This window comes from Rhopilema esculentum, chromosome 10 (assembly GCF_057945365.1).
Source record: "Rhopilema esculentum isolate cy_ngs chromosome 10, ASM5794536v1, whole genome shotgun sequence".
NCBI classification, from domain to species: domain Eukaryota; kingdom Metazoa; phylum Cnidaria; class Scyphozoa; order Rhizostomeae; family Rhizostomatidae; genus Rhopilema; species Rhopilema esculentum.
In genome coordinates this window covers 14,869,113-14,895,678 of record NC_142824.1, presented here as the reverse complement: position 1 = coordinate 14,895,678, position 26,566 = coordinate 14,869,113, and the positions used below count along the sequence as shown (strand labels likewise).

At 39.9% G+C, this 26,566-nt stretch overlaps 12 protein-coding genes and 3 pseudogenes across 12 annotated transcripts; 9 read left to right on the top strand and 6 right to left on the bottom strand.

The window, feature by feature from the left end:
• Positions 1 to 4,485: 4,485 nt before the first annotated feature.
• LOC148959476 (histone H4) lies at positions 4,486 to 4,797 on the top strand. Its single transcript, XM_089110930.1, has one exon. It carries the CDS (start codon positions 4,486 to 4,488, stop codon positions 4,795 to 4,797), a length of 312 nt encoding a protein of 103 aa, XP_088967056.1.
• A 645-nt stretch (positions 4,798 to 5,442) lies between these two features.
• On the bottom strand, positions 5,443 to 6,200 carry LOC148959475 (histone H2A). Its single transcript, XM_089110543.1, has one exon. The coding sequence runs from the start codon at positions 6,101 to 6,103 to the stop codon at positions 5,720 to 5,722; it is 384 nt and encodes a 127-aa protein (XP_088966669.1). The 5' UTR covers positions 6,104 to 6,200; the 3' UTR covers positions 5,443 to 5,719.
• A 175-nt stretch (positions 6,201 to 6,375) lies between these two features.
• LOC148959474 (histone H2B pseudogene) lies at positions 6,376 to 6,905 on the top strand (annotated as a pseudogene).
• Positions 6,906 to 8,142: 1,237 nt separating this feature from the next.
• On the top strand, positions 8,143 to 9,213 carry LOC148959473 (uncharacterized). Its single transcript, XM_089110533.1, has one exon. It carries the CDS (start codon positions 8,176 to 8,178, stop codon positions 8,803 to 8,805), a length of 630 nt encoding a protein of 209 aa, XP_088966659.1. The 5' UTR covers positions 8,143 to 8,175; the 3' UTR covers positions 8,806 to 9,213.
• Positions 9,214 to 10,758: 1,545 nt separating this feature from the next.
• Positions 10,759 to 11,279, bottom strand: LOC148959472 (histone H3). The gene has a single exon (XM_089110536.1). The coding sequence runs from the start codon at positions 11,209 to 11,211 to the stop codon at positions 10,801 to 10,803; it is 411 nt and encodes a 136-aa protein (XP_088966662.1). The 5' UTR covers positions 11,212 to 11,279; the 3' UTR covers positions 10,759 to 10,800.
• A 668-nt stretch (positions 11,280 to 11,947) lies between these two features.
• Positions 11,948 to 12,259, top strand: LOC148959471 (histone H4). Its single transcript, XM_089110929.1, has one exon. The coding sequence runs from the start codon at positions 11,948 to 11,950 to the stop codon at positions 12,257 to 12,259; it is 312 nt and encodes a 103-aa protein (XP_088967055.1).
• A 90-nt stretch (positions 12,260 to 12,349) lies between these two features.
• LOC148959470 (histone H2A) lies at positions 12,350 to 13,662 on the bottom strand. Its single transcript, XM_089110542.1, has one exon. The coding sequence runs from the start codon at positions 13,563 to 13,565 to the stop codon at positions 13,182 to 13,184; it is 384 nt and encodes a 127-aa protein (XP_088966668.1). The 5' UTR covers positions 13,566 to 13,662; the 3' UTR covers positions 12,350 to 13,181.
• Positions 13,663 to 13,837: 175 nt separating this feature from the next.
• Positions 13,838 to 14,367, top strand: LOC148959469 (histone H2B pseudogene; annotated as a pseudogene).
• A 1,237-nt stretch (positions 14,368 to 15,604) lies between these two features.
• LOC148959468 (uncharacterized) lies at positions 15,605 to 16,675 on the top strand. Its single transcript, XM_089110531.1, has one exon. The coding sequence runs from the start codon at positions 15,638 to 15,640 to the stop codon at positions 16,265 to 16,267; it is 630 nt and encodes a 209-aa protein (XP_088966657.1). The 5' UTR covers positions 15,605 to 15,637; the 3' UTR covers positions 16,268 to 16,675.
• Positions 16,676 to 18,219: 1,544 nt separating this feature from the next.
• Positions 18,220 to 18,741, bottom strand: LOC148959467 (histone H3). The gene has a single exon (XM_089110535.1). It carries the CDS (start codon positions 18,671 to 18,673, stop codon positions 18,263 to 18,265), a length of 411 nt encoding a protein of 136 aa, XP_088966661.1. The 5' UTR covers positions 18,674 to 18,741; the 3' UTR covers positions 18,220 to 18,262.
• A 668-nt stretch (positions 18,742 to 19,409) lies between these two features.
• On the top strand, positions 19,410 to 19,721 carry LOC148959466 (histone H4). Its single transcript, XM_089110928.1, has one exon. The coding sequence runs from the start codon at positions 19,410 to 19,412 to the stop codon at positions 19,719 to 19,721; it is 312 nt and encodes a 103-aa protein (XP_088967054.1).
• A 90-nt stretch (positions 19,722 to 19,811) lies between these two features.
• On the bottom strand, positions 19,812 to 21,124 carry LOC148959465 (histone H2A). The gene has a single exon (XM_089110541.1). The coding sequence runs from the start codon at positions 21,025 to 21,027 to the stop codon at positions 20,644 to 20,646; it is 384 nt and encodes a 127-aa protein (XP_088966667.1). The 5' UTR covers positions 21,028 to 21,124; the 3' UTR covers positions 19,812 to 20,643.
• A 175-nt stretch (positions 21,125 to 21,299) lies between these two features.
• LOC148959464 (histone H2B pseudogene) lies at positions 21,300 to 21,829 on the top strand (annotated as a pseudogene).
• A 1,237-nt stretch (positions 21,830 to 23,066) lies between these two features.
• Positions 23,067 to 24,137, top strand: LOC148959463 (uncharacterized). The gene has a single exon (XM_089110532.1). The coding sequence runs from the start codon at positions 23,100 to 23,102 to the stop codon at positions 23,727 to 23,729; it is 630 nt and encodes a 209-aa protein (XP_088966658.1). The 5' UTR covers positions 23,067 to 23,099; the 3' UTR covers positions 23,730 to 24,137.
• A 1,544-nt stretch (positions 24,138 to 25,681) lies between these two features.
• Positions 25,682 to 26,203, bottom strand: LOC148959462 (histone H3). The gene has a single exon (XM_089110534.1). The coding sequence runs from the start codon at positions 26,133 to 26,135 to the stop codon at positions 25,725 to 25,727; it is 411 nt and encodes a 136-aa protein (XP_088966660.1). The 5' UTR covers positions 26,136 to 26,203; the 3' UTR covers positions 25,682 to 25,724.
• Positions 26,204 to 26,566: the final 363 nt, after the last annotated feature.

Below are 26,566 nucleotides of genomic sequence, written 5' to 3'. Positions count from 1 at the left end.
CGGGAGAACAGAAGACAGATGACAAAAACAGGAAGCCCATTGGCTGATTGTTCCCTAAACTTTCGAGCTGCCAGTAGTCTTGTTCTGAACTTACGATCTGAAGGTAATCTTGTTCTTACGATCTGATTAAAAGTTGGGGGAAACAGAAATCGCGACATTTTTAGAGGATTCAACAATTTTAAATTACTCTCTCTTAATTTTGAGAATTGTTTGTCTTGGTTATTGGCAACAATAGCAACTTTTTACGTGAATGATGTTTGCGAACAATCTTTTTGTGAAACAAAATTCAAAAATGGCTTTGGAAAGAGCAAACATTTTAAACATTCTCAAGTATTTCGTCTGATATTCTTTTCAAAAAAAACGTAAGCATAAAACGTCATCAGAAAATGGATAGTAGAACAAAGCGTCGGTAGAACTTTCGTACACTTTGCTTCAGTAGAGTTACAAAAGGCGCCAACAAAGCAACCAACAAGGCAAGATAAAGAAAGTGCTCCTAATACGTTCGCATTTTCTACTGAATATAAACCCTGCAGTTTGCAGCAGCTTCAGCAATTTGCGCAGTTCACTTGTTTAGCGTACTGTCGTTTGGACTCAACCGCCGTGGTGCGGAGCGCCGTAATATAGGGCAGCGGTAATATGGAGAAGTGACTGTTGCCGTAAAATAGGGAAGTCCTCAGAAAAGGCTTTAAACGCTTGTTTTAGTCTTTTTCCACTACATTTAACGAAAGATCTTCGAAATAAAGTCTATCAAATGAAATATCTCCCAGAGTTTTATCGATTTACTCCTTAAAACTTTCAAAAAATCTATCTTCGACACTCTAGCTCATTTAGGCCCGTCTTTCTTTTGTTTCCTCCACGAATATGAGGTTCATCCGCGCGTCTAACTATGACATTCGCGCGAATATATGACTTCAGTGCAGTAAGATGGAGAAGTACTTCATAAAACACGTAAAACCTTTCAAAATAAAAGCAACAGTAGCAAATTTATTAGCCTGCCACATAATTACGATGCTTGTTGCAAAATTTTAACCAATATATGCGTCTTCCTTGTGTGTTTTGGTAATGGTACTCCCAGCGCCGTAATATGGGGCAGTCGGTTGCAACGCCCCCTGTTAGAATCCAAACTTGATTCATTTTACGCAAAATTTGTCAAAACACAGATTTCATTGCCATTCCATGCATGATATTGGCCAAAATCACTATATTTTCAATGGGAGATTCATGTTCTCCCAGCGCCGTAATATGGGGCAGTCGATTGCAACGCCCCCTGTTAGAATCCAAACTTGATTCATTTTACGCAAAATTTGTCAAAACACAGATTTCATTGCCATTCCATGCATGATATTGGCCAAAATCACTATATTTTCAATATGCTTTTGGTCATAATGTTCAGTATTACTGTATTATAGTATTACTGTATACAGTATTACTGTATTACTGTATTCAGTATTATGAGCATACTGATCATACAGGCTTATGATCAGTATGCTCCTTTGCACCTGGGTGCTTGTTTGAAACCGTATTGATCATACTGATACAATCACAATTTCTTTTTTTTGGGGGAGGATGACGTGCTACACGCAGCTGTGAGAAACTCCAGTTGCAGTGGGGACAGTGGCGCTCGATAAAAAAGGAATGTCATATAGGGTTGGAATGGCTGAGATGAAATGCTAACACGCCGAGCAGAAAAAAAAGTCAAGAAAAACGCATTCGAACGAGAAACATGCAGGCCGTGCCGAAGAACGCTTAGGCCCTGTCGAGGAGTTGAAGGATCCGGTAGAGAAATCCAATAAGCAAATGCTTAAGGCAATTTCAGAAATTCTGGACAGCAAATTGGCTAGTTTGGCCACTAAAGATGATGTAAGAGATTTGAAAGACATTATTAACCAACAGCGATTGAAGATCGAAATGCTGGAGGCCAAAGTGGTTCTAATGGAGAAGTACGAACAGCGATAAGGCCGTGTCAAGCCCCATGGGTGACCAAGGGTATCAAAGCATTTCTTCGGAAAAAGAATCGCGCCTACAAATCTTTTGTTAGAAAGGGCCGACCTGCAGACATGCATAGAGAAATCCAAAACATGATCTCTCTAAGTTCTAAAATTGTTGAAGATGCTAAGCAGAAATATTACTCCAAGATCGGAACGACTCTTGCAAATCCTACTACTGGTAGTAAAACTTACTGGTCGCTGATCAATAAAGTCCTAAACAAAGCTAAAATTCCAGAAATACCTCCCCTCGTAGAAAATGACATTTTTGTTCTTGACTTCTCATCTAAGGCTCAGATTTTCAATGATTATTTCATCCTACAATGTACTACTTTAGACACTGGGAGTGACACTCCACGAGATCCACCGGAACATGGCACTGAACTAACAAACATCGCTATAACTGACGATAAAATATTGAGAATAATTCGATCGCTAAACCCTAACAAAGCTCATGGATGGGATGATATCTCTGTGCGAATGATAAAAATTTGTGATAGCGCACTTGTACTGCCATTGAAGTTAATCTTCGAGAATTGTTTGTTTAAGGGTATTTTCCCTGAAACTTGGAAGTGTGCAAACGTTGTTCCTGTGCACAAAAAAAATGAAAAGAACTTAAAAGAGAATTATCGACCAATTTCCCTTCTTCCGATTTTTGGGAAAATCTTAGAGAAATTGATTTTTGATTCTTTATATTCTCATTTGCTTTCTGAAAACATCTTGAACCCAAACCAGTCAGGTTTACGTCCGGGAGACTCAACGATAAATCAGTTAGTCTCTATTACTCATTCTATCTACTCTGCGCTCGACTGTAATCCAACTCTTGATGTTTGCTCTGTATATCTTGACATCTCTAAAGCGTTCGATCGGGTATGGCACATCGGCCTTCTTTATAAATTACGAATATGTGGTGTTTCGGGAAATCTGCTTGTGTCATTCCAGTACTGCACTCTTTTGAATTTACCAACGTTCCTAATCCTATCCTTTTACAGATTCTTTTGTACGGCGACAAAAAATTGCCATTTGAAGTAAATAAATTCATTTTGGAATCTACTATTCTGTATATTTCAAGAACGGAACGCTTTGAATGACCATAAAATCAGTTTCATCAAATATCCCTTAGTCTTGTGTCTCACCCACTTATTTGCTATTTTTAGTTTTTCAAAACGTATTATCTTGTACCTGTAATCTTCTATATATATATACTTCTTTTCTTTTTTTGTAACATTGATTAAGTGTAAGTGTAGCGTTCGTATTTGTTTCTCTAGTTGCATGTAATGGCCATGGGGTTGGCATTGTCCATTGCTCTCCATGGTATCGTACCTGTAGTATCGTAGAGTAATTAGCAAGTAATGTAGAATGTAATTTGTATTGTAACATTTTATCTGGATATAAAAAAAAAATCACACTGATCATAAGCCCCGAAATGCTCTACCTGGTGGATTGGCTGATGAGCTAGCAAGGACTCAAAATTATAAATAACAACATGTATGTATATGTTATATATAGCAGTAAAGTATATCTATACTGACACACGCCCCTTTCAAGTTGGGCACCCTGTTCTAACAACAAACTGGATCCAAGATCTCCTATAGACACAAGATTTTGTGAGAGGGCCCAATGTGATCTGGTTGAGGTTGATATTACACTGTTTTTCTTAGTTTTGACAAGCTGTGCTTGTCCTTTTTTATGGTTTAAAACAAACATTTTGGCCAATATCATGCATGGAATGGCAATGAAATCTGTATTTTGACAAATTTTGCGTAAAATGAATCAAGTTTGGATTCTAACAGGGGGCGTTGCAACCGACTGCCCCATATTACGGCGCTGGGAGAACATGACTCTCCCATTGAAAATATAGTGATTTTGGCCAATATCATGCATGAAATGGCAATGAAATCTGTGTTTTGACAAATTTTGCGTAAAATGAATCAAGTTTGGATTCTAACAGGGGGCGTTGCAACCGACTGCCCCATATTACGGCGCTGGGAGTACCATTACCAAAACACACAAGGAAGACGCATATATTGGTTAAAATTTTGCAACAAGCATCGTAATTATGTGGCAGGCTAATAAATTTGCTACTGTTGCTTTTATTTTGAAAGGTTTTACGTGTTTTATAAAGTACTTCTCCATCTTACTGTACTGAAGTCATATATTCGCGCGAATGTGTTAGTTAGACGCGCGGATGAACCTCATATTCGTGGAGGAAACAAAAGAAAGACGGGCCTAAATGAGCTAGAGTGTCGAAGATAGATTTTATGAAAGTTTTAAGGAGTAAATCGATAAAACTCTGGGAGATATTTCATTTGATAGACTTTATTTCGAAGATCTGTCGTTAAATGTAGTGGAAAAAGACTAAAACAATCGTTTAAAGCCTTTTCTGAGGACTTCCCTATTTTACGGCAACAGTCACTTCTCCATATTACCGCTGCCCTATATTACGGCGCTCCGCACCACCCGACCTCTTTGGACTTACATTGCAAAACTTTCATCAATCATGTCTGGAAGAGGAAAAGGAGGAAAGGGTCTTGGCAAAGGAGGTGCCAAGCGTCATCGAAAGATTCTTCGTGACAACATCCAAGGCATCACCAAGCCAGCCATTCGCCGATTGGCTCGTCGTGGAGGAGTAAAGAGAATCTCTGGTCTCATTTACGAAGAGACACGAGGTGTTCTCAAGGTTTTCCTCGAGAACGTCATTCGTGATGCAGTCACATACACAGAACATGCCAAGCGAAAGACTGTCACCGCCATGGATGTCGTCTACGCTTTGAAGAGACAAGGCCGAACATTGTACGGATTTGGCGGTTAAGTTGCGTCGTCTTGTTTACTGGACGAACGACTGGAGTGGCTCGCCTTCTTCAACAAAACAAACAGCTTTTTTAAAAGCTACTAAAAATGCCAATGTTACCCAATGTTCTAAACCTTGTGACAACACACGATTAACACAATAGATTAATTGAAAATTTTACTTCGCTCATTATAACTCAACCGTTTTGCAATCAAGACCCTTTAATACCATGCATGAAAGAACATACAATTAATATCTATCTATATATCCCGGTTGAAGTAGTTAATACATGCCAATTTTTTGAACACAAAGAATGGTAAGTTATTTCGTAGGCAGACAGCAAGAATTCGAAATGTCAACTTTGTTTAGAAGACTGAATAAAATATATTATAATTCCAACCAGAGAGGCTTTTGAAAAACGAAGCTGTAACTATATAGCCTCCCTAGGATAAACAAATAGCACTTGCACACGGGAAAGTATAAAGATAAAGAAAGACCTTGTAATAAACAATTTGAAATAACCATGGTTATTTCATTTTAAACCTTTTTCAAACCATAGTTAGCTATTTGCTGTTGAATGTTGTATCTCATTATCTTTATGCATTTTTTTTATTAGGCCGCATATCATTATTTCAGGCTATGAATGTTAGTCTAAATGGTGCACAGCCCTCGAGAAGCAGCATGAAAACATCGAATGTCAGCCAAACACTACCTACTCCCAACCGAATATAGCCTACAATCCTAATAAGCTATTAGATGTGCGTAAATCGATTGCCTTTTTCACAAAATGTAATTAGATAGATATGTGTACATCGATAGCCTCTACACAGAATGTGCCTATCGTGCGTGTGACAAGCAGGTACACCAAATCAGTTTTCGTGGTGGTTTTTAAAAAAACCGTTTTCAATGAATAAGTGGCCGGGCCAACAAGTGAGTCGAAGCTTTATGATTTTGGAGCTTTCTGCTCGGTCTTCTTTGGTAAGAGTACCGCCTGAATGTTGGGCAGGACACCACCTTGTGCAATGGTCACTCCACTCAGCAATTTGTTCAGCTCCTCGTCGTTTCTGATTGCAAGCTGCAAGTGTCGAGGGATGATTCTTGACTTTTTGTTGTCCCTGGCGGCATTGCCAGCCAACTCCAAGATTTCTGCCGAGAGATACTCGAGTACGGCTGCAAGATAGACGGGAGCCCCCGATCCAACTCGTTCAGCATAGTTTCCCTTTCTCAACAATCTGTGGATACGTCCGACTGGGAACTGAAGACCAGCTCTGGATGTCCTCGACCTTGCCTTGGCCTTAGCTTTTCCTCCTTTTCCGCGTCCAGACATGTTTCTACACTGGCAGTTCTCAAATTAAAAATATGAAATGGTCCCTTGCTGTAAGGTAAACAAATTTGTTCGCAACTGTCTGCTTGCCCGCCAAAGTGGGAAATTTGTAAACGGAATTTACTCGAGATCTACCAATCAACACCCCCGCTATCGACCGCGAACAATAAGCGAGCACGAGACAGCGAATCGACGTGTGTCACATGGCCTTCGAGCTAATCACTCAGCTGCCAACAAATATACTAAAAGCTTGCGCTGGCGCCAAAAGACCAGATCACTGTTGCTTTGTCTATCTATCGAAGATTCTCATTTCATTTCAAGCAAGATGTCTGACGCCCCAGCAAAAGGAGGAAAACAGGCCCCAAAGGTTGCCAAGAAGGGGGAGAAGAAAGCAGGAGTTGGCAAGAAAGGAGGCAAGGCTGCCTCTGGAGATAAGAAGAGGTCAAAAAAGCGCAAGGAGAGCTACTCGATTTACATCTACAAGGTACTTAAGCAAGTCCATCCCGATACCGGCGTTTCAAGCAAGGCCATGAGCATCATGAACTCCTTTGTCAACGACATCTTCGAAAGGATTGCTCAAGAAGCTTCGCGTCTCGCCCACTACAACAAGAAGGCAACGATCACTTCGAGGGAAATCCAGACTGCCGTCAGGCTTCTCCTTCCCGGTGAACTTGCCAAGCATGCTGTCAGTGAGGGCACCAAGGCCGTCACCAAGTACACAAGCAGCAAGTAAACTTGTCGTTTACACGAACGAGTTTTTCTCGTCGTCTAATATCCAAAACAGCTTTTTTAAAAGCTACCAAATTGACCAATCTCGTTGCTATACCCACTAACACACACGATGTGAGGCCTATTTATTTTTCACGAGAGGGGAGGACAGAGGAGGGCGTTATGGCTGGCACTTAGTACTTTCTTTGTGTGCCGTAAATATTGTTCTGTTAAAAATAATTTTGGCTCTATATTGAGCAAAAGCTTTAAAAAACCAGCGCCTCGCTCATATTTATTCAGTTTCCAATTGAAAGGGGTTGTTAATCATTCCCCCTTAATTAGAATCAGGGCAACTTTTTCACTCACCCCTCTTTTCCAAACCCGTCAGTTACTGAGATTTGGAAAGTTTTCCACTAACCTGTTCATTCCAGACCTTTTCATTCCAATTGGTGCTTTCTTTTACCATTTATATGTGATCACATTCAATTTTGACAATGATTGCTTCTGTCATTCTGTGATAGTGTGCTTTTTTTAAAAAAGTTTTCTTGCCTTAAACTTGAAACAGGTTTGTTTTTCTTTTAAAATATTTCTAAACTTCCTTTCGTTTTGTCAACCCCTAACCCCGCCCAAGAACTGCTGCTTATGGGGGTTAGGTTTTCGACTCTACCTTTATTGAGGGCCTCCACCGCTTATTGATGAAACAAGAGTAGTTTTTTATTGCAGTAAGTTTTTTAATAAATTGCCAGATAGATTATGTAATCAAATGTAAAGCCAATGTTTTAGACCGAAGGGTAAAAAAGTTAGTATTCGAAACAGTTTGCTGGTAAAATTGTACTGTGTTTCTTAAAAATCAAATTTGGCCCAAATTATGCGTTTTTTGTGGTCATCAAGAAAGGCTACTACATTTTTCTCATTCCATCAATGCATGTACATTTTAAACTTGCCTTTTCATGGTTAAGAACAGGTGGTGTGACGACTGCAAAAGCAAATAACCAAACAACGTTTGAAGGCAGGTTGAGCAATACCACTTGAAATTGAATATTTTGCTTCAATATTCACCAAAGTCGCATTGCAAAGGCTAACAATGCAACTATGTAACATGATACTGCTGACTTGAAAGCTTTCAAGATTGTATTTTCCACGGCTAAGGCTATATGGGCCAATTAGTTTTAGCAAGAAGCACAAAAATGACTGCCATGATGGCCTAAACTTTTAAAGGTCACGTGGGTTTTGGCGCCTAATCGCAAGAGGTTTAAATATTCCATCGAACGAAGGTGGGCTGTTTTGATTTGTTATCTGCAGTGGAGTGAGGAAACTCTCGTGAAAGTTGAATACTATTTGGATTGAAGTAGTAGCTCGCAATAAACATGGATTCGTCTGCTACATCACCAAAGAAAGCGAAGAAGGCAGCGGCGCCAAAGAAGCCTGCTGCACACCCTGCGTACAAGGACATGATCGCGGAAGCAATCAGAAATTTGAAGGAGCGAAATGGGTCATCGCGACAGAAAATTGCCAAGTATTTGCAGTCTAATTACAAAGGTCTTGGTGATGAGAGTGCTCTGAAGAGAAACCTTAAAGCCTCTTTGAAAAAACTGGTCGCCTCTGGTTCTCTCATCCAAACGAAAGGGGTAGGGGCTTCAGGATCGTTCAAGCTGCCTGCCGCCGCCAAGAAGCCTGCAGCAGTGAAAAAGCCAGTAGCTGCAAAAAAGGTTGCGAAAAAGCCAGCAGCAGCGAAGAAGGTTGCTGCCAAAAAGACTGCCTCTTCAGCCAAGAAAAGCCCTGCAAAGAAGAAGGCCTCGACACCAAAGAAAGCCAGTGGAGCCAACAAGTCACCAAAGAAGCCCAAGGCCAAAGTGGCAAAGAAGCCTAAAGTGGCTGCTGGTAAGAAGGCATCGGCTGCTGTTAAGAGCAAACCCAAAAAGGCTGCCAGTGCCAGCAAGAAGACAGCAAAATCACCGGCTGGGAAGAAATCCAAGACTGGAAAGTCGAAGAAGTAGGAGTTGAAAAACGAAGTCATGTTGCCACTTACCATATAAACAAACAGCTTTTTTAAAAGCTACCAAATCGTCGGTCATCGGTTCTGGATTAGCCCTTTCGGCTGCATTGATATCATAAAAATGACATGTAGAGTTTTCAAAGCTGGTGGCCCACCAAGCCAGTGACAGTCAACTCAACCTTGTCTGCCACTTTGTTTTTTGTGATGTTCTTTCCTGTAATGATTGTGATGTTCTTGTAATGATTGGCACAATAATAATAAAACCTTGTTAGGAAAATGGCATGAAATAATTCTGAAGTTCTATGTTGGCTGTTAAAGCAAGCATAATATTGCTATTAGTTTGATAGAAATGAAAGAGCAAGCTTAACAGTTTTATGGTTACATTTCAAGCTTCTATATTTATGATATAGATAGGAGGATTCAGCATCATTTCAGCCAATTTCAGCTAATTTCAGGTAATGCCAAGCACTCATTAAATTATTTTGACTACACAATTGCAAATGCACACTCTCTTGGAAATAAGCAAAAAATGCATTGATAGAGTTAATGATATATTTTTGGTTGTATTATTAGGAGCTGTCAGTTATGCAAATTGAAGTAGCATTTCATTTGCCAATGTGCATTCCCACTATACCTCAAAACTGGTTTGACAGTAGGGGTGGGCTGCCTTTGATGGGTTTTGAGATTAATAAACAGCAAGAGACAACTTTGGACAACACATAGATACATAACCCTTGTGTAGTGATGCTTAAGCTTGAATAACCCTTACAAGATAGGTAATAAGATTCATCGTTTAAAAAGTCAGTAAATTATGTTGAGAACAAAAACTGCAAGAGCACTTGTATTTGTCCCACACAGTCTAAAGCATTTGGTATTGTGATAGAAATTGCACTTTTGAATTCAAACTATAAATATCAAGACTGGATTGACAGGAGGGGATCTTGTTGGGCAATGACCTTAATGATAAGCATGTAAAAAATTTAGTCCATTCTCATGAAGCCAATTTTTGGTAGGTTGTGAAGTTGCTCTTTGAAGAATCTTTCTTTACAATCTATTTACACAATCAGAGTTTATCATGTGAATACAAGCATTAAGTTTTGTCGGCTATGATTGGCTATGAGAGGTTGGCTATGATTTAACTGCATAGGGAATATATATTATATATTGTTTATTTACTATGACCCCAACATTTTCAATCAATCTTAACATGGGGTTAGCAGAATCTGAAAACTTTTTGCACCAATAATGTATACATGCATTATTGTTTTGAGTGCAATTTTGGTCTTCATGCTAATTTGTCTTGTTTGCCTAAATTGTTGATCATGAGAAAAAATTTGCATTTTACATTTACTTGAATGTTAGTCTAGCAGTATGAAAATGTGGTAAGTAATTTTTTATTATCCCATTGTACACAGTATGCAATGATTTACATTACAGGTGATTTTGTGAGGAGTTATTCCCTCCATTCTCTCTTGGCTGTGCAATTGTGAATGGATAGCAAGAAAGAACTTGGTAGTAAAGTTATACTTTGGACTGAAGACTTGAATCACTGTTGAGCAAGATCTACTTGTAAGTAAGTAGAGATATAAGTAAACATGCAGTTTTGGATATCTTAGTTTCCTTGGTGCTGAAATTTGGAACGACTTATAAACAGGGAAGGAAAAAATTTAATGCTCTATAAATCAGATAGGTTGACAATTCATAGATATGGTGGAAGTCCCAATTCATAGATTTGCTTGTTAAAAACCTCCCTCTTTAAGAAATTCCCTTCATTCAGATAATGCTTGCTTTAAATTCACTTCTTCACGTCTTCAAACTGTACATATTTAAAAGTTTTTCGTATACACAAAACATATGAACAGAAGTAAACTGATTTGAGTCGACCATGTCGTGTGTATTCTGGCTGGAGAAATATAATCGCTGGTGTTCGTGGTGGTTTTTAAAAAAACCGTTTTTTCAAAGAACTCATCGACAAAGATGAAATTTGCTTGTTGAATTAAGCTCTCTCCCCTCGAATCCTCCTGGCCAGTTGTATGTCCTTTGGCATAATGGTAACACGTTTGGCATGAATGGCGCACAAGTTGGTGTCTTCAAACAGTCCAACTAGGTAAGCTTCTGATGCCTCTTGGAGGGCCATCACTGCCGAGCTCTGAAAGCGCAAGTCTGTCTTGAAGTCTTGGGCTATTTCTCGGACGAGCCTTTGGAAGGGCAGTTTCCTGATCAACAACTCGGTCGACTTCTGGTATCTACGAATCTCTCTCAGAGCAACTGTGCCGGGCCTATATCTGTGAGGTTTCTTTACTCCTCCAGTTGCTGGTGCACTCTTTCGTGCAGCCTTGGTTGCCAATTGTTTGCGAGGAGCTTTTCCTCCAGTCGATTTTCTTGCAGTCTGCTTTGTACGAGCCATTTTAATACCTCAACGAAGAAATTTACCTGGTGACTGAGCGGTAGGCACAACGGATATCAAACTGCAAAATGGCGCCATTCGACTTCAATTTGAAATAATTGAGCAAGCCACGTGACATGCCGCGAGAACAGAAGCCAGATGACAAAAACAAGAAGCCCATTGGCTGATTGTTCCCTAAACTTTCGAGCTGCCAGTAGTCTTGTTCTGAACTTATGATCTGAAGGTAATCTTGTTTTTACGATCTGATTAAAAGTTGGGGGAAACAGAAATCGCGACATTTTTAGAGGATTCAACAATTTTAAATTACTCTCTCTTAATTTTGAGAATTGTTTGTCTAGGTTATTGGCAACAATAGCAACTTTTTACGTAAATGATGTTTGCGAACAATCTTTTTGTGAGACAAAATTCAAAATGGCTTTGGAAAGAGCAAACATTTTAAACATTCTCAAGTATTTCGTCTGATATTCTTTTAAAAAAAAAACGTAAGCATAAAACGTCATCAGAAAATGGATAGTAGAACAAAGCGTCGGTAGAACTTTCGTACACTTTGCTTCAGTAGAGTTATAAAAGGCGCCAACAAAGCAACCAACAAGGCAAGATAAAGAAAGTGCTCCTAATACGTTCGCCTTTTCTACTAAATCTAAACCCTGCAGTTTGCAGCAGCTTCGGCAATTTGCGCAGTTCACTTGTTTAGCGTATTGTCGTTTGGACTTACATTGCAAAACTTTCATCAATCATGTCTGGAAGAGGAAAAGGAGGAAAGGGTCTTGGCAAAGGAGGTGCCAAGCGTCATCGAAAGATTCTTCGTGACAACATCCAAGGCATCACCAAGCCAGCCATTCGCCGATTGGCTCGTCGTGGAGGAGTAAAGAGAATCTCTGGTCTCATTTACGAAGAGACACGAGGTGTTCTCAAGGTTTTCCTCGAGAACGTCATTCGTGATGCAGTCACATACACAGAACATGCCAAGCGAAAGACTGTCACCGCCATGGATGTCGTCTACGCTTTGAAGAGACAAGGCCGAACATTGTACGGATTTGGCGGTTAAGTTGCGTCGTCCTGTTTACTGGACGAACGACTGGAGTGGCTCGCCTTCTTCAAGAAAACAAACAGCTTTTTTAAAAGCTACTAAAAATGCCAGTGTTACCCAATGTTTTAAACCTTGTGACAACACACGATTAACACCATAGATTAATTGAAAATTTTACTCCGCTCATTATAACTCAACCGTTTTGCAATCAAGACCCTTTTATACCATGCATGAAAGAACATACAATTAATATCTATCTATATATCCCGGTTGAAGTAGTTAATACATGCCAATTTTTTGAACACAAAGAATGGTAAGTTATTTCGTAGGCAGACAGCAAGAATTCGAAATGTCAACTTTGTTTAGAAGAGTGAATAAAATATATTATAATTCCTACCAGAGAGGCTTTTGAAAAACGAAGCTGTAACTATATAGCCTCCCTAGGATAAACAAAAAGCACTTGCACACGGGAAAGTATAAAGATAAAGAAAGACCCTCTAATGACCAATTTGAAATAACCATGGTTATTTCATTTTAAACCTTTTTTAAACCATAGTTAGCTATTTGCTGTTGAATGTTGTATCTCATTATCTTTAGGCATTTTTTTTATTAGGCCGCATATCATTATTTCAGGCTATGAATGTTAGTCTAAATGGTGCACAGCCCTCGAGAAGCAGCATGAAAACATCGAATGTCAGCCAAACACTACCTACTCCCAACCGAATATAGCCTACAATCCTAATAAGCTATTAGATGTGTGTAAATCGATTGCCTTTTTCACAAAATGTAATTAGACAGATATGTGTACATTGATAGCCTCTACACAGAATGTGCCTATCGTGCGTGTGACAAGCAGGTACACCAAATCAGTTTTCGTGGTGGTTTTTAAAAAAACCGTTTTCAATGAATAAGTGGCCGGGCCAACAAGTGAGTCGAAGCTTTATGATTTTGGAGCTTTCTGCTCGGTCTTCTTTGGTAAGAGTACCGCCTGAATGTTGGGCAGGACACCACCTTGTGCAATGGTCACTCCACTCAGCAATTTGTTCAGCTCCTCGTCGTTTCTGATTGCAAGCTGCAAGTGTCGAGGGATGATTCTTGACTTTTTGTTGTCCCTGGCGGCATTGCCAGCCAACTCCAAGATTTCTGCCGAGAGATACTCGAGTACGGCTGCAAGATAGACGGGAGCCCCCGATCCAACTCGTTCAGCATAGTTTCCCTTTCTCAACAATCTGTGGATACGTCCGACTGGGAACTGAAGACCAGCTCTGGATGTCCTCGACCTTGCCTTGGCCTTAGCTTTTCCTCCTTTTCCGCGTCCAGACATGTTTCTACACTGGCAGTTCTCAAATTAAAAATATGAAATGGTCCCTTGCTGTAAGGTAAACAAATTTGTTCGCAACTGTCTGCTTGCCCGCCAAAGTGGGAAATTTGTAAACGGAATTTACTCGAGATCTACCAATCAACACCCCCGCTATCGACCGCGAACAATAAGCGAGCACGAGACAGCGAATCGACGTGTGTCACATGGCCTTCGAGCTAATCACTCAGCTGCCAACAAATATACTAAAAGCTTGCGCTGGCGCCAAAAGACCAGATCACTGTTGCTTTGTCTATCTATCGAAGATTCTCATTTCATTTCAAGCAAGATGTCTGACGCCCCAGCAAAAGGAGGAAAACAGGCCCCAAAGGTTGCCAAGAAGGGGGAGAAGAAAGCAGGAGTTGGCAAGAAAGGAGGCAAGGCTGCCTCTGGAGATAAGAAGAGGTCAAAAAAGCGCAAGGAGAGCTACTCGATTTACATCTACAAGGTACTTAAGCAAGTCCATCCCGATACCGGCGTTTCAAGCAAGGCCATGAGCATCATGAACTCCTTTGTCAACGACATCTTCGAAAGGATTGCTCAAGAAGCTTCGCGTCTCGCCCACTACAACAAGAAGGCAACGATCACTTCGAGGGAAATCCAGACTGCCGTCAGGCTTCTCCTTCCCGGTGAACTTGCCAAGCATGCTGTCAGTGAGGGCACCAAGGCCGTCACCAAGTACACAAGCAGCAAGTAAACTTGTCGTTTACACGAACGAGTTTTTCTCGTCGTCTAATATCCAAAACAGCTTTTTTAAAAGCTACCAAATTGACCAATCTCGTTGCTATACCCACTAACACACACGATGTGAGGCCTATTTATTTTTCACGAGAGGGGAGGACAGAGGAGGGCGTTATGGCTGGCACTTAGTACTTTCTTTGTGTGCCGTAAATATTGTTCTGTTAAAAATAATTTTGGCTCTATATTGAGCAAAAGCTTTAAAAAACCAGCGCCTCGCTCATATTTATTCAGTTTCCAATTGAAAGGGGTTGTTAATCATTCCCCCTTAATTAGAATCAGGGCAACTTTTTCACTCACCCCTCTTTTCCAAACCCGTCAGTTACTGAGATTTGGAAAGTTTTCCACTAACCTGTTCATTCCAGACCTTTTCATTCCAATTGGTGCTTTCTTTTACCATTTATATGTGATCACATTCAATTTTGACAATGATTGCTTCTGTCATTCTGTGATAGTGTGCTTTTTTTAAAAAAGTTTTCTTGCCTTAAACTTGAAACAGGTTTGTTTTTCTTTTAAAATATTTCTAAACTTCCTTTCGTTTTGTCAACCCCTAACCCCGCCCAAGAACTGCTGCTTATGGGGGTTAGGTTTTCGACTCTACCTTTATTGAGGGCCTCCACCGCTTATTGATGAAACAAGAGTAGTTTTTTATTGCAGTAAGTTTTTTAATAAATTGCCAGATAGATTATGTAATCAAATGTAAAGCCAATGTTTTAGACCGAAGGGTAAAAAAGTTAGTATTCGAAACAGTTTGCTGGTAAAATTGTACTGTGTTTCTTAAAAATCAAATTTGGCCCAAATTATGCGTTTTTTGTGGTCATCAAGAAAGGCTACTACATTTTTCTCATTCCATCAATGCATGTACATTTTAAACTTGCCTTTTCATGGTTAAGAACAGGTGGTGTGACGACTGCAAAAGCAAATAACCAAACAACGTTTGAAGGCAGGTTGAGCAATACCACTTGAAATTGAATATTTTGCTTCAATATTCACCAAAGTCGCATTGCAAAGGCTAACAATGCAACTATGTAACATGATACTGCTGACTTGAAAGCTTTCAAGATTGTATTTTCCACGGCTAAGGCTATATGGGCCAATTAGTTTTAGCAAGAAGCACAAAAATGACTGCCATGATGGCCTAAACTTTTAAAGGTCACGTGGGTTTTGGCGCCTAATCGCAAGAGGTTTAAATATTCCATCGAACGAAGGTGGGCTGTTTTGATTTGTTATCTGCAGTGGAGTGAGGAAACTCTCGTGAAAGTTGAATACTATTTGGATTGAAGTAGTAGCTCGCAATAAACATGGATTCGTCTGCTACATCACCAAAGAAAGCGAAGAAGGCAGCGGCGCCAAAGAAGCCTGCTGCACACCCTGCGTACAAGGACATGATCGCGGAAGCAATCAGAAATTTGAAGGAGCGAAATGGGTCATCGCGACAGAAAATTGCCAAGTATTTGCAGTCTAATTACAAAGGTCTTGGTGATGAGAGTGCTCTGAAGAGAAACCTTAAAGCCTCTTTGAAAAAACTGGTCGCCTCTGGTTCTCTCATCCAAACGAAAGGGGTAGGGGCTTCAGGATCGTTCAAGCTGCCTGCCGCCGCCAAGAAGCCTGCAGCAGTGAAAAAGCCAGTAGCTGCAAAAAAGGTTGCGAAAAAGCCAGCAGCAGCGAAGAAGGTTGCTGCCAAAAAGACTGCCTCTTCAGCCAAGAAAAGCCCTGCAAAGAAGAAGGCCTCGACACCAAAGAAAGCCAGTGGAGCCAACAAGTCACCAAAGAAGCCCAAGGCCAAAGTGGCAAAGAAGCCTAAAGTGGCTGCTGGTAAGAAGGCATCGGCTGCTGTTAAGAGCAAACCCAAAAAGGCTGCCAGTGCCAGCAAGAAGACAGCAAAATCACCGGCTGGGAAGAAATCCAAGACTGGAAAGTCGAAGAAGTAGGAGTTGAAAAACGAAGTCATGTTGCCACTTACCATATAAACAAACAGCTTTTTTAAAAGCTACCAAATCGTCGGTCATCGGTTCTGGATTAGCCCTTTCGGCTGCATTGATATCATAAAAATGACATGTAGAGTTTTCAAAGCTGGTGGCCCACCAAGCCAGTGACAGTCAACTCAACCTTGTCTGCCACTTTGTTTTTTGTGATGTTCTTTCCTGTAATGATTGTGATGTTCTTGTAATGATTGGCACAATAATAATAAAACCTTGTTAGGAAAATGGCATGAAATAATTCTGAAGTTCTATGTTGGCTGTTAAAGCAAGCATAATATTGCTATTAGTTTGATAGAAATGAAAGAGCAAGCTTAACAGTTTTATGGTTACATTTCAAGCTTCTATATTTATGATATAGATAGGAGGATTCAGCATCATTTCAGCCAATTTCAGCTAATTTCAGGTAATGCCAAGCACTCATTAAATTATTTTGACTACACAATTGCAAATGCACACTCTCTTGGAAATAAGCAAAAAATGCATTGATAGAGTTAATGATATATTTTTGGTTGTATTATTAGGAGCTGTCAGTTATGCAAATTGAAGTAGCATTTCATTTGCCAATGTGCATTCCCACTATACCTCAAAACTGGTTTGACAGTAGGGGTGGGCTGCCTTTGATGGGTTTTGAGATTAATAAACAGCAAGAGACAACTTTGGACAACACATAGATACATAACCCTTGTGTAGTGATGCTTAAGCTTGAATAACCCTTACAAGATAGGTAATAAGATTCATCGTTTAAAAAGTCAGTAAATTATGTTGAGAACAAAAACTGCAAGAGCACTTGTATTTGTCCCACACAGTCTAAAGCATTTGGTATTGTGATAGAAATTGCACTTTTGAATTCAAACTATAAATATCAAGACTGGATTGACAGGAGGGGATCTTGTTGGGCAATGACCTTAATGATAAGCATGTAAAAAATTTAGTCCATTCTCATGAAGCCAATTTTTGGTAGGTTGTGAAGTTGCTCTTTGAAGAATCTTTCTTTACAATCTATTTACACAATCAGAGTTTATCATGTGAATACAAGCATTAAGTTTTGTCGGCTATGATTGGCTATGAGAGGTTGGCTATGATTTAACTGCATAGGGAATATATATTATATATTGTTTATTTACTATGACCCCAACATTTTCAATCAATCTTAACATGGGGTTAGCAGAATCTGAAAACTTTTTGCACCAATAATGTATACATGCATTATTGTTTTGAGTGCAATTTTGGTCTTCATGCTAATTTGTCTTGTTTGCCTAAATTGTTGATCATGAGAAAAAATTTGCATTTTACATTTACTTGAATGTTAGTCTAGCAGTATGAAAATGTGGTAAGTAATTTTTTATTATCCCATTGTACACAGTATGCAATGATTTACATTACAGGTGATTTTGTGAGGAGTTATTCCCTCCATTCTCTCTTGGCTGTGCAATTGTGAATGGATAGCAAGAAAGAACTTGGTAGTAAAGTTATACTTTGGACTGAAGACTTGAATCACTGTTGAGCAAGATCTACTTGTAAGTAAGTAGAGATATAAGTAAACATGCAGTTTTGGATATCTTAGTTTCCTTGGTGCTGAAATTTGGAACGACTTATAAACAGGGAAGGAAAAAATTTAATGCTCTATAAATCAGATAGGTTGACAATTCATAGATATGGTGGAAGTCCCAATTCATAGATTTGCTTGTTAAAAACCTCCCTCTTTAAGAAATTCCCTTCATTCAGATAATGCTTGCTTTAAATTCACTTCTTCACGTCTTCAAACTGTACATATTTAAAAGTTTTTCGTATACACAAAACATATGAACAGAAGTAAACTGATTTGAGTCGACCATGTCGTGTGTATTCTGGCTGGAGAAATATAATCGCTGGTGTTCGTGGTGGTTTTTAAAAAAACCGTTTTTTCAAAGAACTCATCGACAAAGATGAAATTTGCTTGTTGAATTAAGCTCTCTCCCCTCGAATCCTCCTGGCCAGTTGTATGTCCTTTGGCATAATGGTAACACGTTTGGCATGAATGGCGCACAAGTTGGTGTCTTCAAACAGTCCAACTAGGTAAGCTTCTGATGCCTCTTGGAGGGCCATCACTGCCGAGCTCTGAAAGCGCAAGTCTGTCTTGAAGTCTTGGGCTATTTCTCGGACGAGCCTTTGGAAGGGCAGTTTCCTGATCAACAACTCGGTCGACTTCTGGTATCTACGAATCTCTCTCAGAGCAACTGTGCCGGGCCTATATCTGTGAGGTTTCTTTACTCCTCCAGTTGCTGGTGCACTCTTTCGTGCAGCCTTGGTTGCCAATTGTTTGCGAGGAGCTTTTCCTCCAGTCGATTTTCTTGCAGTCTGCTTTGTACGAGCCATTTTAATACCTCAACGAAGAAATTTACCTGGTGACTGAGCGGTAGGCACAACGGATATCAAACTGCAAAATGGCGCCATTCGACTTCAATTTGAAATAATTGAGCAAGCCACGTGACATGCCGCGAGAACAGAAGCCAGATGACAAAAACAAGAAGCCCATTGGCTGATTGTTCCCTAAACTTTCGAGCTGCCAGTAGTCTTGTTCTGAACTTATGATCTGAAGGTAATCTTGTTTTTACGATCTGATTAAAAGTTGGGGGAAACAGAAATCGCGACATTTTTAGAGGATTCAACAATTTTAAATTACTCTCTCTTAATTTTGAGAATTGTTTGTCTAGGTTATTGGCAACAATAGCAACTTTTTACGTAAATGATGTTTGCGAACAATCTTTTTGTGAGACAAAATTCAAAATGGCTTTGGAAAGAGCAAACATTTTAAACATTCTCAAGTATTTCGTCTGATATTCTTTTAAAAAAAAAACGTAAGCATAAAACGTCATCAGAAAATGGATAGTAGAACAAAGCGTCGGTAGAACTTTCGTACACTTTGCTTCAGTAGAGTTATAAAAGGCGCCAACAAAGCAACCAACAAGGCAAGATAAAGAAAGTGCTCCTAATACGTTCGCCTTTTCTACTAAATCTAAACCCTGCAGTTTGCAGCAGCTTCGGCAATTTGCGCAGTTCACTTGTTTAGCGTATTGTCGTTTGGACTTACATTGCAAAACTTTCATCAATCATGTCTGGAAGAGGAAAAGGAGGAAAGGGTCTTGGCAAAGGAGGTGCCAAGCGTCATCGAAAGATTCTTCGTGACAACATCCAAGGCATCACCAAGCCAGCCATTCGCCGATTGGCTCGTCGTGGAGGAGTAAAGAGAATCTCTGGTCTCATTTACGAAGAGACACGAGGTGTTCTCAAGGTTTTCCTCGAGAACGTCATTCGTGATGCAGTCACATACACAGAACATGCCAAGCGAAAGACTGTCACCGCCATGGATGTCGTCTACGCTTTGAAGAGACAAGGCCGAACATTGTACGGATTTGGCGGTTAAGTTGCGTCGTCCTGTTTACTGGACGAACGACTGGAGTGGCTCGCCTTCTTCAAGAAAACAAACAGCTTTTTTAAAAGCTACTAAAAATGCCAGTGTTACCCAATGTTTTAAACCTTGTGACAACACACGATTAACACCATAGATTAATTGAAAATTTTACTCCGCTCATTATAACTCAACCGTTTTGCAATCAAGACCCTTTTATACCATGCATGAAAGAACATACAATTAATATCTATCTATATATCCCGGTTGAAGTAGTTAATACATGCCAATTTTTTGAACACAAAGAATGGTAAGTTATTTCGTAGGCAGACAGCAAGAATTCGAAATGTCAACTTTGTTTAGAAGAGTGAATAAAATATATTATAATTCCTACCAGAGAGGCTTTTGAAAAACGAAGCTGTAACTATATAGCCTCCCTAGGATAAACAAAAAGCACTTGCACACGGGAAAGTATAAAGATAAAGAAAGACCCTCTAATGACCAATTTGAAATAACCATGGTTATTTCATTTTAAACCTTTTTTAAACCATAGTTAGCTATTTGCTGTTGAATGTTGTATCTCATTATCTTTAGGCATTTTTTTTATTAGGCCGCATATCATTATTTCAGGCTATGAATGTTAGTCTAAATGGTGCACAGCCCTCGAGAAGCAGCATGAAAACATCGAATGTCAGCCAAACACTACCTACTCCCAACCGAATATAGCCTACAATCCTAATAAGCTATTAGATGTGTGTAAATCGATTGCCTTTTTCACAAAATGTAATTAGACAGATATGTGTACATTGATAGCCTCTACACAGAATGTGCCTATCGTGCGTGTGACAAGCAGGTACACCAAATCAGTTTTCGTGGTGGTTTTTAAAAAAACCGTTTTCAATGAATAAGTGGCCGGGCCAACAAGTGAGTCGAAGCTTTATGATTTTGGAGCTTTCTGCTCGGTCTTCTTTGGTAAGAGTACCGCCTGAATGTTGGGCAGGACACCACCTTGTGCAATGGTCACTCCACTCAGCAATTTGTTCAGCTCCTCGTCGTTTCTGATTGCAAGCTGCAAGTGTCGAGGGATGATTCTTGACTTTTTGTTGTCCCTGGCGGCATTGCCAGCCAACTCCAAGATTTCTGCCGAGAGATACTCGAGTACGGCTGCAAGATAGACGGGAGCCCCCGATCCAACTCGTTCAGCATAGTTTCCCTTTCTCAACAATCTGTGGATACGTCCGACTGGGAACTGAAGACCAGCTCTGGATGTCCTCGACCTTGCCTTGGCCTTAGCTTTTCCTCCTTTTCCGCGTCCAGACATGTTTCTACACTGGCAGTTCTCAAATTAAAAATATGAAATGGTCCCTTGCTGTAAGGTAAACAAATTTGTTCGCAACTGTCTGCTTGCCCGCCAAAGTGGGAAATTTGTAAACGGAATTTACTCGAGATCTACCAATCAACACCCCCGCTATCGACCGCGAACAATAAGCGAGCACGAGACAGCGAATCGACGTGTGTCACATGGCCTTCGAGCTAATCACTCAGCTGCCAACAAATATACTAAAAGCTTGCGCTGGCGCCAAAAGACCAGATCACTGTTGCTTTGTCTATCTATCGAAGATTCTCATTTCATTTCAAGCAAGATGTCTGACGCCCCAGCAAAAGGAGGAAAACAGGCCCCAAAGGTTGCCAAGAAGGGGGAGAAGAAAGCAGGAGTTGGCAAGAAAGGAGGCAAGGCTGCCTCTGGAGATAAGAAGAGGTCAAAAAAGCGCAAGGAGAGCTACTCGATTTACATCTACAAGGTACTTAAGCAAGTCCATCCCGATACCGGCGTTTCAAGCAAGGCCATGAGCATCATGAACTCCTTTGTCAACGACATCTTCGAAAGGATTGCTCAAGAAGCTTCGCGTCTCGCCCACTACAACAAGAAGGCAACGATCACTTCGAGGGAAATCCAGACTGCCGTCAGGCTTCTCCTTCCCGGTGAACTTGCCAAGCATGCTGTCAGTGAGGGCACCAAGGCCGTCACCAAGTACACAAGCAGCAAGTAAACTTGTCGTTTACACGAACGAGTTTTTCTCGTCGTCTAATATCCAAAACAGCTTTTTTAAAAGCTACCAAATTGACCAATCTCGTTGCTATACCCACTAACACACACGATGTGAGGCCTATTTATTTTTCACGAGAGGGGAGGACAGAGGAGGGCGTTATGGCTGGCACTTAGTACTTTCTTTGTGTGCCGTAAATATTGTTCTGTTAAAAATAATTTTGGCTCTATATTGAGCAAAAGCTTTAAAAAACCAGCGCCTCGCTCATATTTATTCAGTTTCCAATTGAAAGGGGTTGTTAATCATTCCCCCTTAATTAGAATCAGGGCAACTTTTTCACTCACCCCTCTTTTCCAAACCCGTCAGTTACTGAGATTTGGAAAGTTTTCCACTAACCTGTTCATTCCAGACCTTTTCATTCCAATTGGTGCTTTCTTTTACCATTTATATGTGATCACATTCAATTTTGACAATGATTGCTTCTGTCATTCTGTGATAGTGTGCTTTTTTTAAAAAAGTTTTCTTGCCTTAAACTTGAAACAGGTTTGTTTTTCTTTTAAAATATTTCTAAACTTCCTTTCGTTTTGTCAACCCCTAACCCCGCCCAAGAACTGCTGCTTATGGGGGTTAGGTTTTCGACTCTACCTTTATTGAGGGCCTCCACCGCTTATTGATGAAACAAGAGTAGTTTTTTATTGCAGTAAGTTTTTTAATAAATTGCCAGATAGATTATGTAATCAAATGTAAAGCCAATGTTTTAGACCGAAGGGTAAAAAAGTTAGTATTCGAAACAGTTTGCTGGTAAAATTGTACTGTGTTTCTTAAAAATCAAATTTGGCCCAAATTATGCGTTTTTTGTGGTCATCAAGAAAGGCTACTACATTTTTCTCATTCCATCAATGCATGTACATTTTAAACTTGCCTTTTCATGGTTAAGAACAGGTGGTGTGACGACTGCAAAAGCAAATAACCAAACAACGTTTGAAGGCAGGTTGAGCAATACCACTTGAAATTGAATATTTTGCTTCAATATTCACCAAAGTCGCATTGCAAAGGCTAACAATGCAACTATTTAACATGATACTGCTGACTTGAAAGCTTTCAAGATTGTATTTTCCACGGCTAAGGCTATATGGGCCAATTAGTTTTAGCAAGAAGCACAAAAATGACTGCCATGATGGCCTAAACTTTTAAAGGTCACGTGGGTTTTGGCGCCTAATCGCAAGAGGTTTAAATATTCCATCGAACGAAGGTGGGCTGTTTTGATTTGTTATCTGCAGTGGAGTGAGGAAACTCTCGTGAAAGTTGAATACTATTTGGATTGAAGTAGTAGCTCGCAATAAACATGGATTCGTCTGCTACATCACCAAAGAAAGCGAAGAAGGCAGCGGCGCCAAAGAAGCCTGCTGCACACCCTGCGTACAAGGACATGATCGCGGAAGCAATCAGAAATTTGAAGGAGCGAAATGGGTCATCGCGACAGAAAATTGCCAAGTATTTGCAGTCTAATTACAAAGGTCTTGGTGATGAGAGTGCTCTGAAGAGAAACCTTAAAGCCTCTTTGAAAAAACTGGTCGCCTCTGGTTCTCTCATCCAAACGAAAGGGGTAGGGGCTTCAGGATCGTTCAAGCTGCCTGCCGCCGCCAAGAAGCCTGCAGCAGTGAAAAAGCCAGTAGCTGCAAAAAAGGTTGCGAAAAAGCCAGCAGCAGCGAAGAAGGTTGCTGCCAAAAAGACTGCCTCTTCAGCCAAGAAAAGCCCTGCAAAGAAGAAGGCCTCGACACCAAAGAAAGCCAGTGGAGCCAACAAGTCACCAAAGAAGCCCAAGGCCAAAGTGGCAAAGAAGCCTAAAGTGGCTGCTGGTAAGAAGGCATCGGCTGCTGTTAAGAGCAAACCCAAAAAGGCTGCCAGTGCCAGCAAGAAGACAGCAAAATCACCGGCTGGGAAGAAATCCAAGACTGGAAAGTCGAAGAAGTAGGAGTTGAAAAACGAAGTCATGTTGCCACTTACCATATAAACAAACAGCTTTTTTAAAAGCTACCAAATCGTCGGTCATCGGTTCTGGATTAGCCCTTTCGGCTGCATTGATATCATAAAAATGACATGTAGAGTTTTCAAAGCTGGTGGCCCACCAAGCCAGTGACAGTCAACTCAACCTTGTCTGCCACTTTGTTTTTTGTGATGTTCTTTCCTGTAATGATTGTGATGTTCTTGTAATGATTGGCACAATAATAATAAAACCTTGTTAGGAAAATGGCATGAAATAATTCTGAAGTTCTATGTTGGCTGTTAAAGCAAGCATAATATTGCTATTAGTTTGATAGAAATGAAAGAGCAAGCTTAACAGTTTTATGGTTACATTTCAAGCTTCTATATTTATGATATAGATAGGAGGATTCAGCATCATTTCAGCCAATTTCAGCTAATTTCAGGTAATGCCAAGCACTCATTAAATTATTTTGACTACACAATTGCAAATGCACACTCTCTTGGAAATAAGCAAAAAATGCATTGATAGAGTTAATGATATATTTTTGGTTGTATTATTAGGAGCTGTCAGTTATGCAAATTGAAGTAGCATTTCATTTGCCAATGTGCATTCCCACTATACCTCAAAACTGGTTTGACAGTAGGGGTGGGCTGCCTTTGATGGGTTTTGAGATTAATAAACAGCAAGAGACAACTTTGGACAACACATAGATACATAACCCTTGTGTAGTGATGCTTAAGCTTGAATAACCCTTACAAGATAGGTAATAAGATTCATCGTTTAAAAAGTCAGTAAATTATGTTGAGAACAAAAACTGCAAGAGCACTTGTATTTGTCCCACACAGTCTAAAGCATTTGGTATTGTGATAGAAATTGCACTTTTGAATTCAAACTATAAATATCAAGACTGGATTGACAGGAGGGGATCTTGTTGGGCAATGACCTTAATGATAAGCATGTAAAAAATTTAGTCCATTCTCATGAAGCCAATTTTTGGTAGGTTGTGAAGTTGCTCTTTGAAGAATCTTTCTTTACAATCTATTTACACAATCAGAGTTTATCATGTGAATACAAGCATTAAGTTTTGTCGGCTATGATTGGCTATGAGAGGTTGGCTATGATTTAACTGCATAGGGAATATATATTATATATTGTTTATTTACTATGACCCCAACATTTTCAATCAATCTTAACATGGGGTTAGCAGAATCTGAAAACTTTTTGCACCAATAATGTATACATGCATTATTGTTTTGAGTGCAATTTTGGTCTTCATGCTAATTTGTCTTGTTTGCCTAAATTGTTGATCATGAGAAAAAATTTGCATTTTACATTTACTTGAATGTTAGTCTAGCAGTATGAAAATGTGGTAAGTAATTTTTTATTATCCCATTGTACACAGTATGCAATGATTTACATTACAGGTGATTTTGTGAGGAGTTATTCCCTCCATTCTCTCTTGGCTGTGCAATTGTGAATGGATAGCAAGAAAGAACTTGGTAGTAAAGTTATACTTTGGACTGAAGACTTGAATCACTGTTGAGCAAGATCTACTTGTAAGTAAGTAGAGATATAAGTAAACATGCAGTTTTGGATATCTTAGTTTCCTTGGTGCTGAAATTTGGAACGACTTATAAACAGGGAAGGAAAAAATTTAATGCTCTATAAATCAGATAGGTTGACAATTCATAGATATGGTGGAAGTCCCAATTCATAGATTTGCTTGTTAAAAACCTCCCTCTTTAAGAAATTCCCTTCATTCAGATAATGCTTGCTTTAAATTCACTTCTTCACGTCTTCAAACTGTACATATTTAAAAGTTTTTCGTATACACAAAACATATGAACAGAAGTAAACTGATTTGAGTCGACCATGTCGTGTGTATTCTGGCTGGAGAAATATAATCGCTGGTGTTCGTGGTGGTTTTTAAAAAAACCGTTTTTTCAAAGAACTCATCGACAAAGATGAAATTTGCTTGTTGAATTAAGCTCTCTCCCCTCGAATCCTCCTGGCCAGTTGTATGTCCTTTGGCATAATGGTAACACGTTTGGCATGAATGGCGCACAAGTTGGTGTCTTCAAACAGTCCAACTAGGTAAGCTTCTGATGCCTCTTGGAGGGCCATCACTGCCGAGCTCTGAAAGCGCAAGTCTGTCTTGAAGTCTTGGGCTATTTCTCGGACGAGCCTTTGGAAGGGCAGTTTCCTGATCAACAACTCGGTCGACTTCTGGTATCTACGAATCTCTCTCAGAGCAACTGTGCCGGGCCTATATCTGTGAGGTTTCTTTACTCCTCCAGTTGCTGGTGCACTCTTTCGTGCAGCCTTGGTTGCCAATTGTTTGCGAGGAGCTTTTCCTCCAGTCGATTTTCTTGCAGTCTGCTTTGTACGAGCCATTTTAATACCTCAACGAAGAAATTTACCTGGTGACTGAGCGGTAGGCACAACGGATATCAAACTGCAAAATGGCGCCATTCGACTTCAATTTGAAATAATTGAGCAAGCCACGTGACATGCCGCGAGAACAGAAGCCAGATGACAAAAACAAGAAGCCCATTGGCTGATTGTTCCCTAAACTTTCGAGCTGCCAGTAGTCTTGTTCTGAACTTATGATCTGAAGGTAATCTTGTTTTTACGATCTGATTAAAAGTTGGGGGAAACAGAAATCGCGACATTTTTAGAGGATTCAACAATTTTAAATTACTCTCTCTTAATTTTGAGAATTGTTTGTCTAGGTTATTGGCAACAATAGCAACTTTTTACGTAAATGATGTTTGCGAACAATCTTTTTGTGAGACAAAATTCAAAATGGCTTTGGAAAGAGCAAA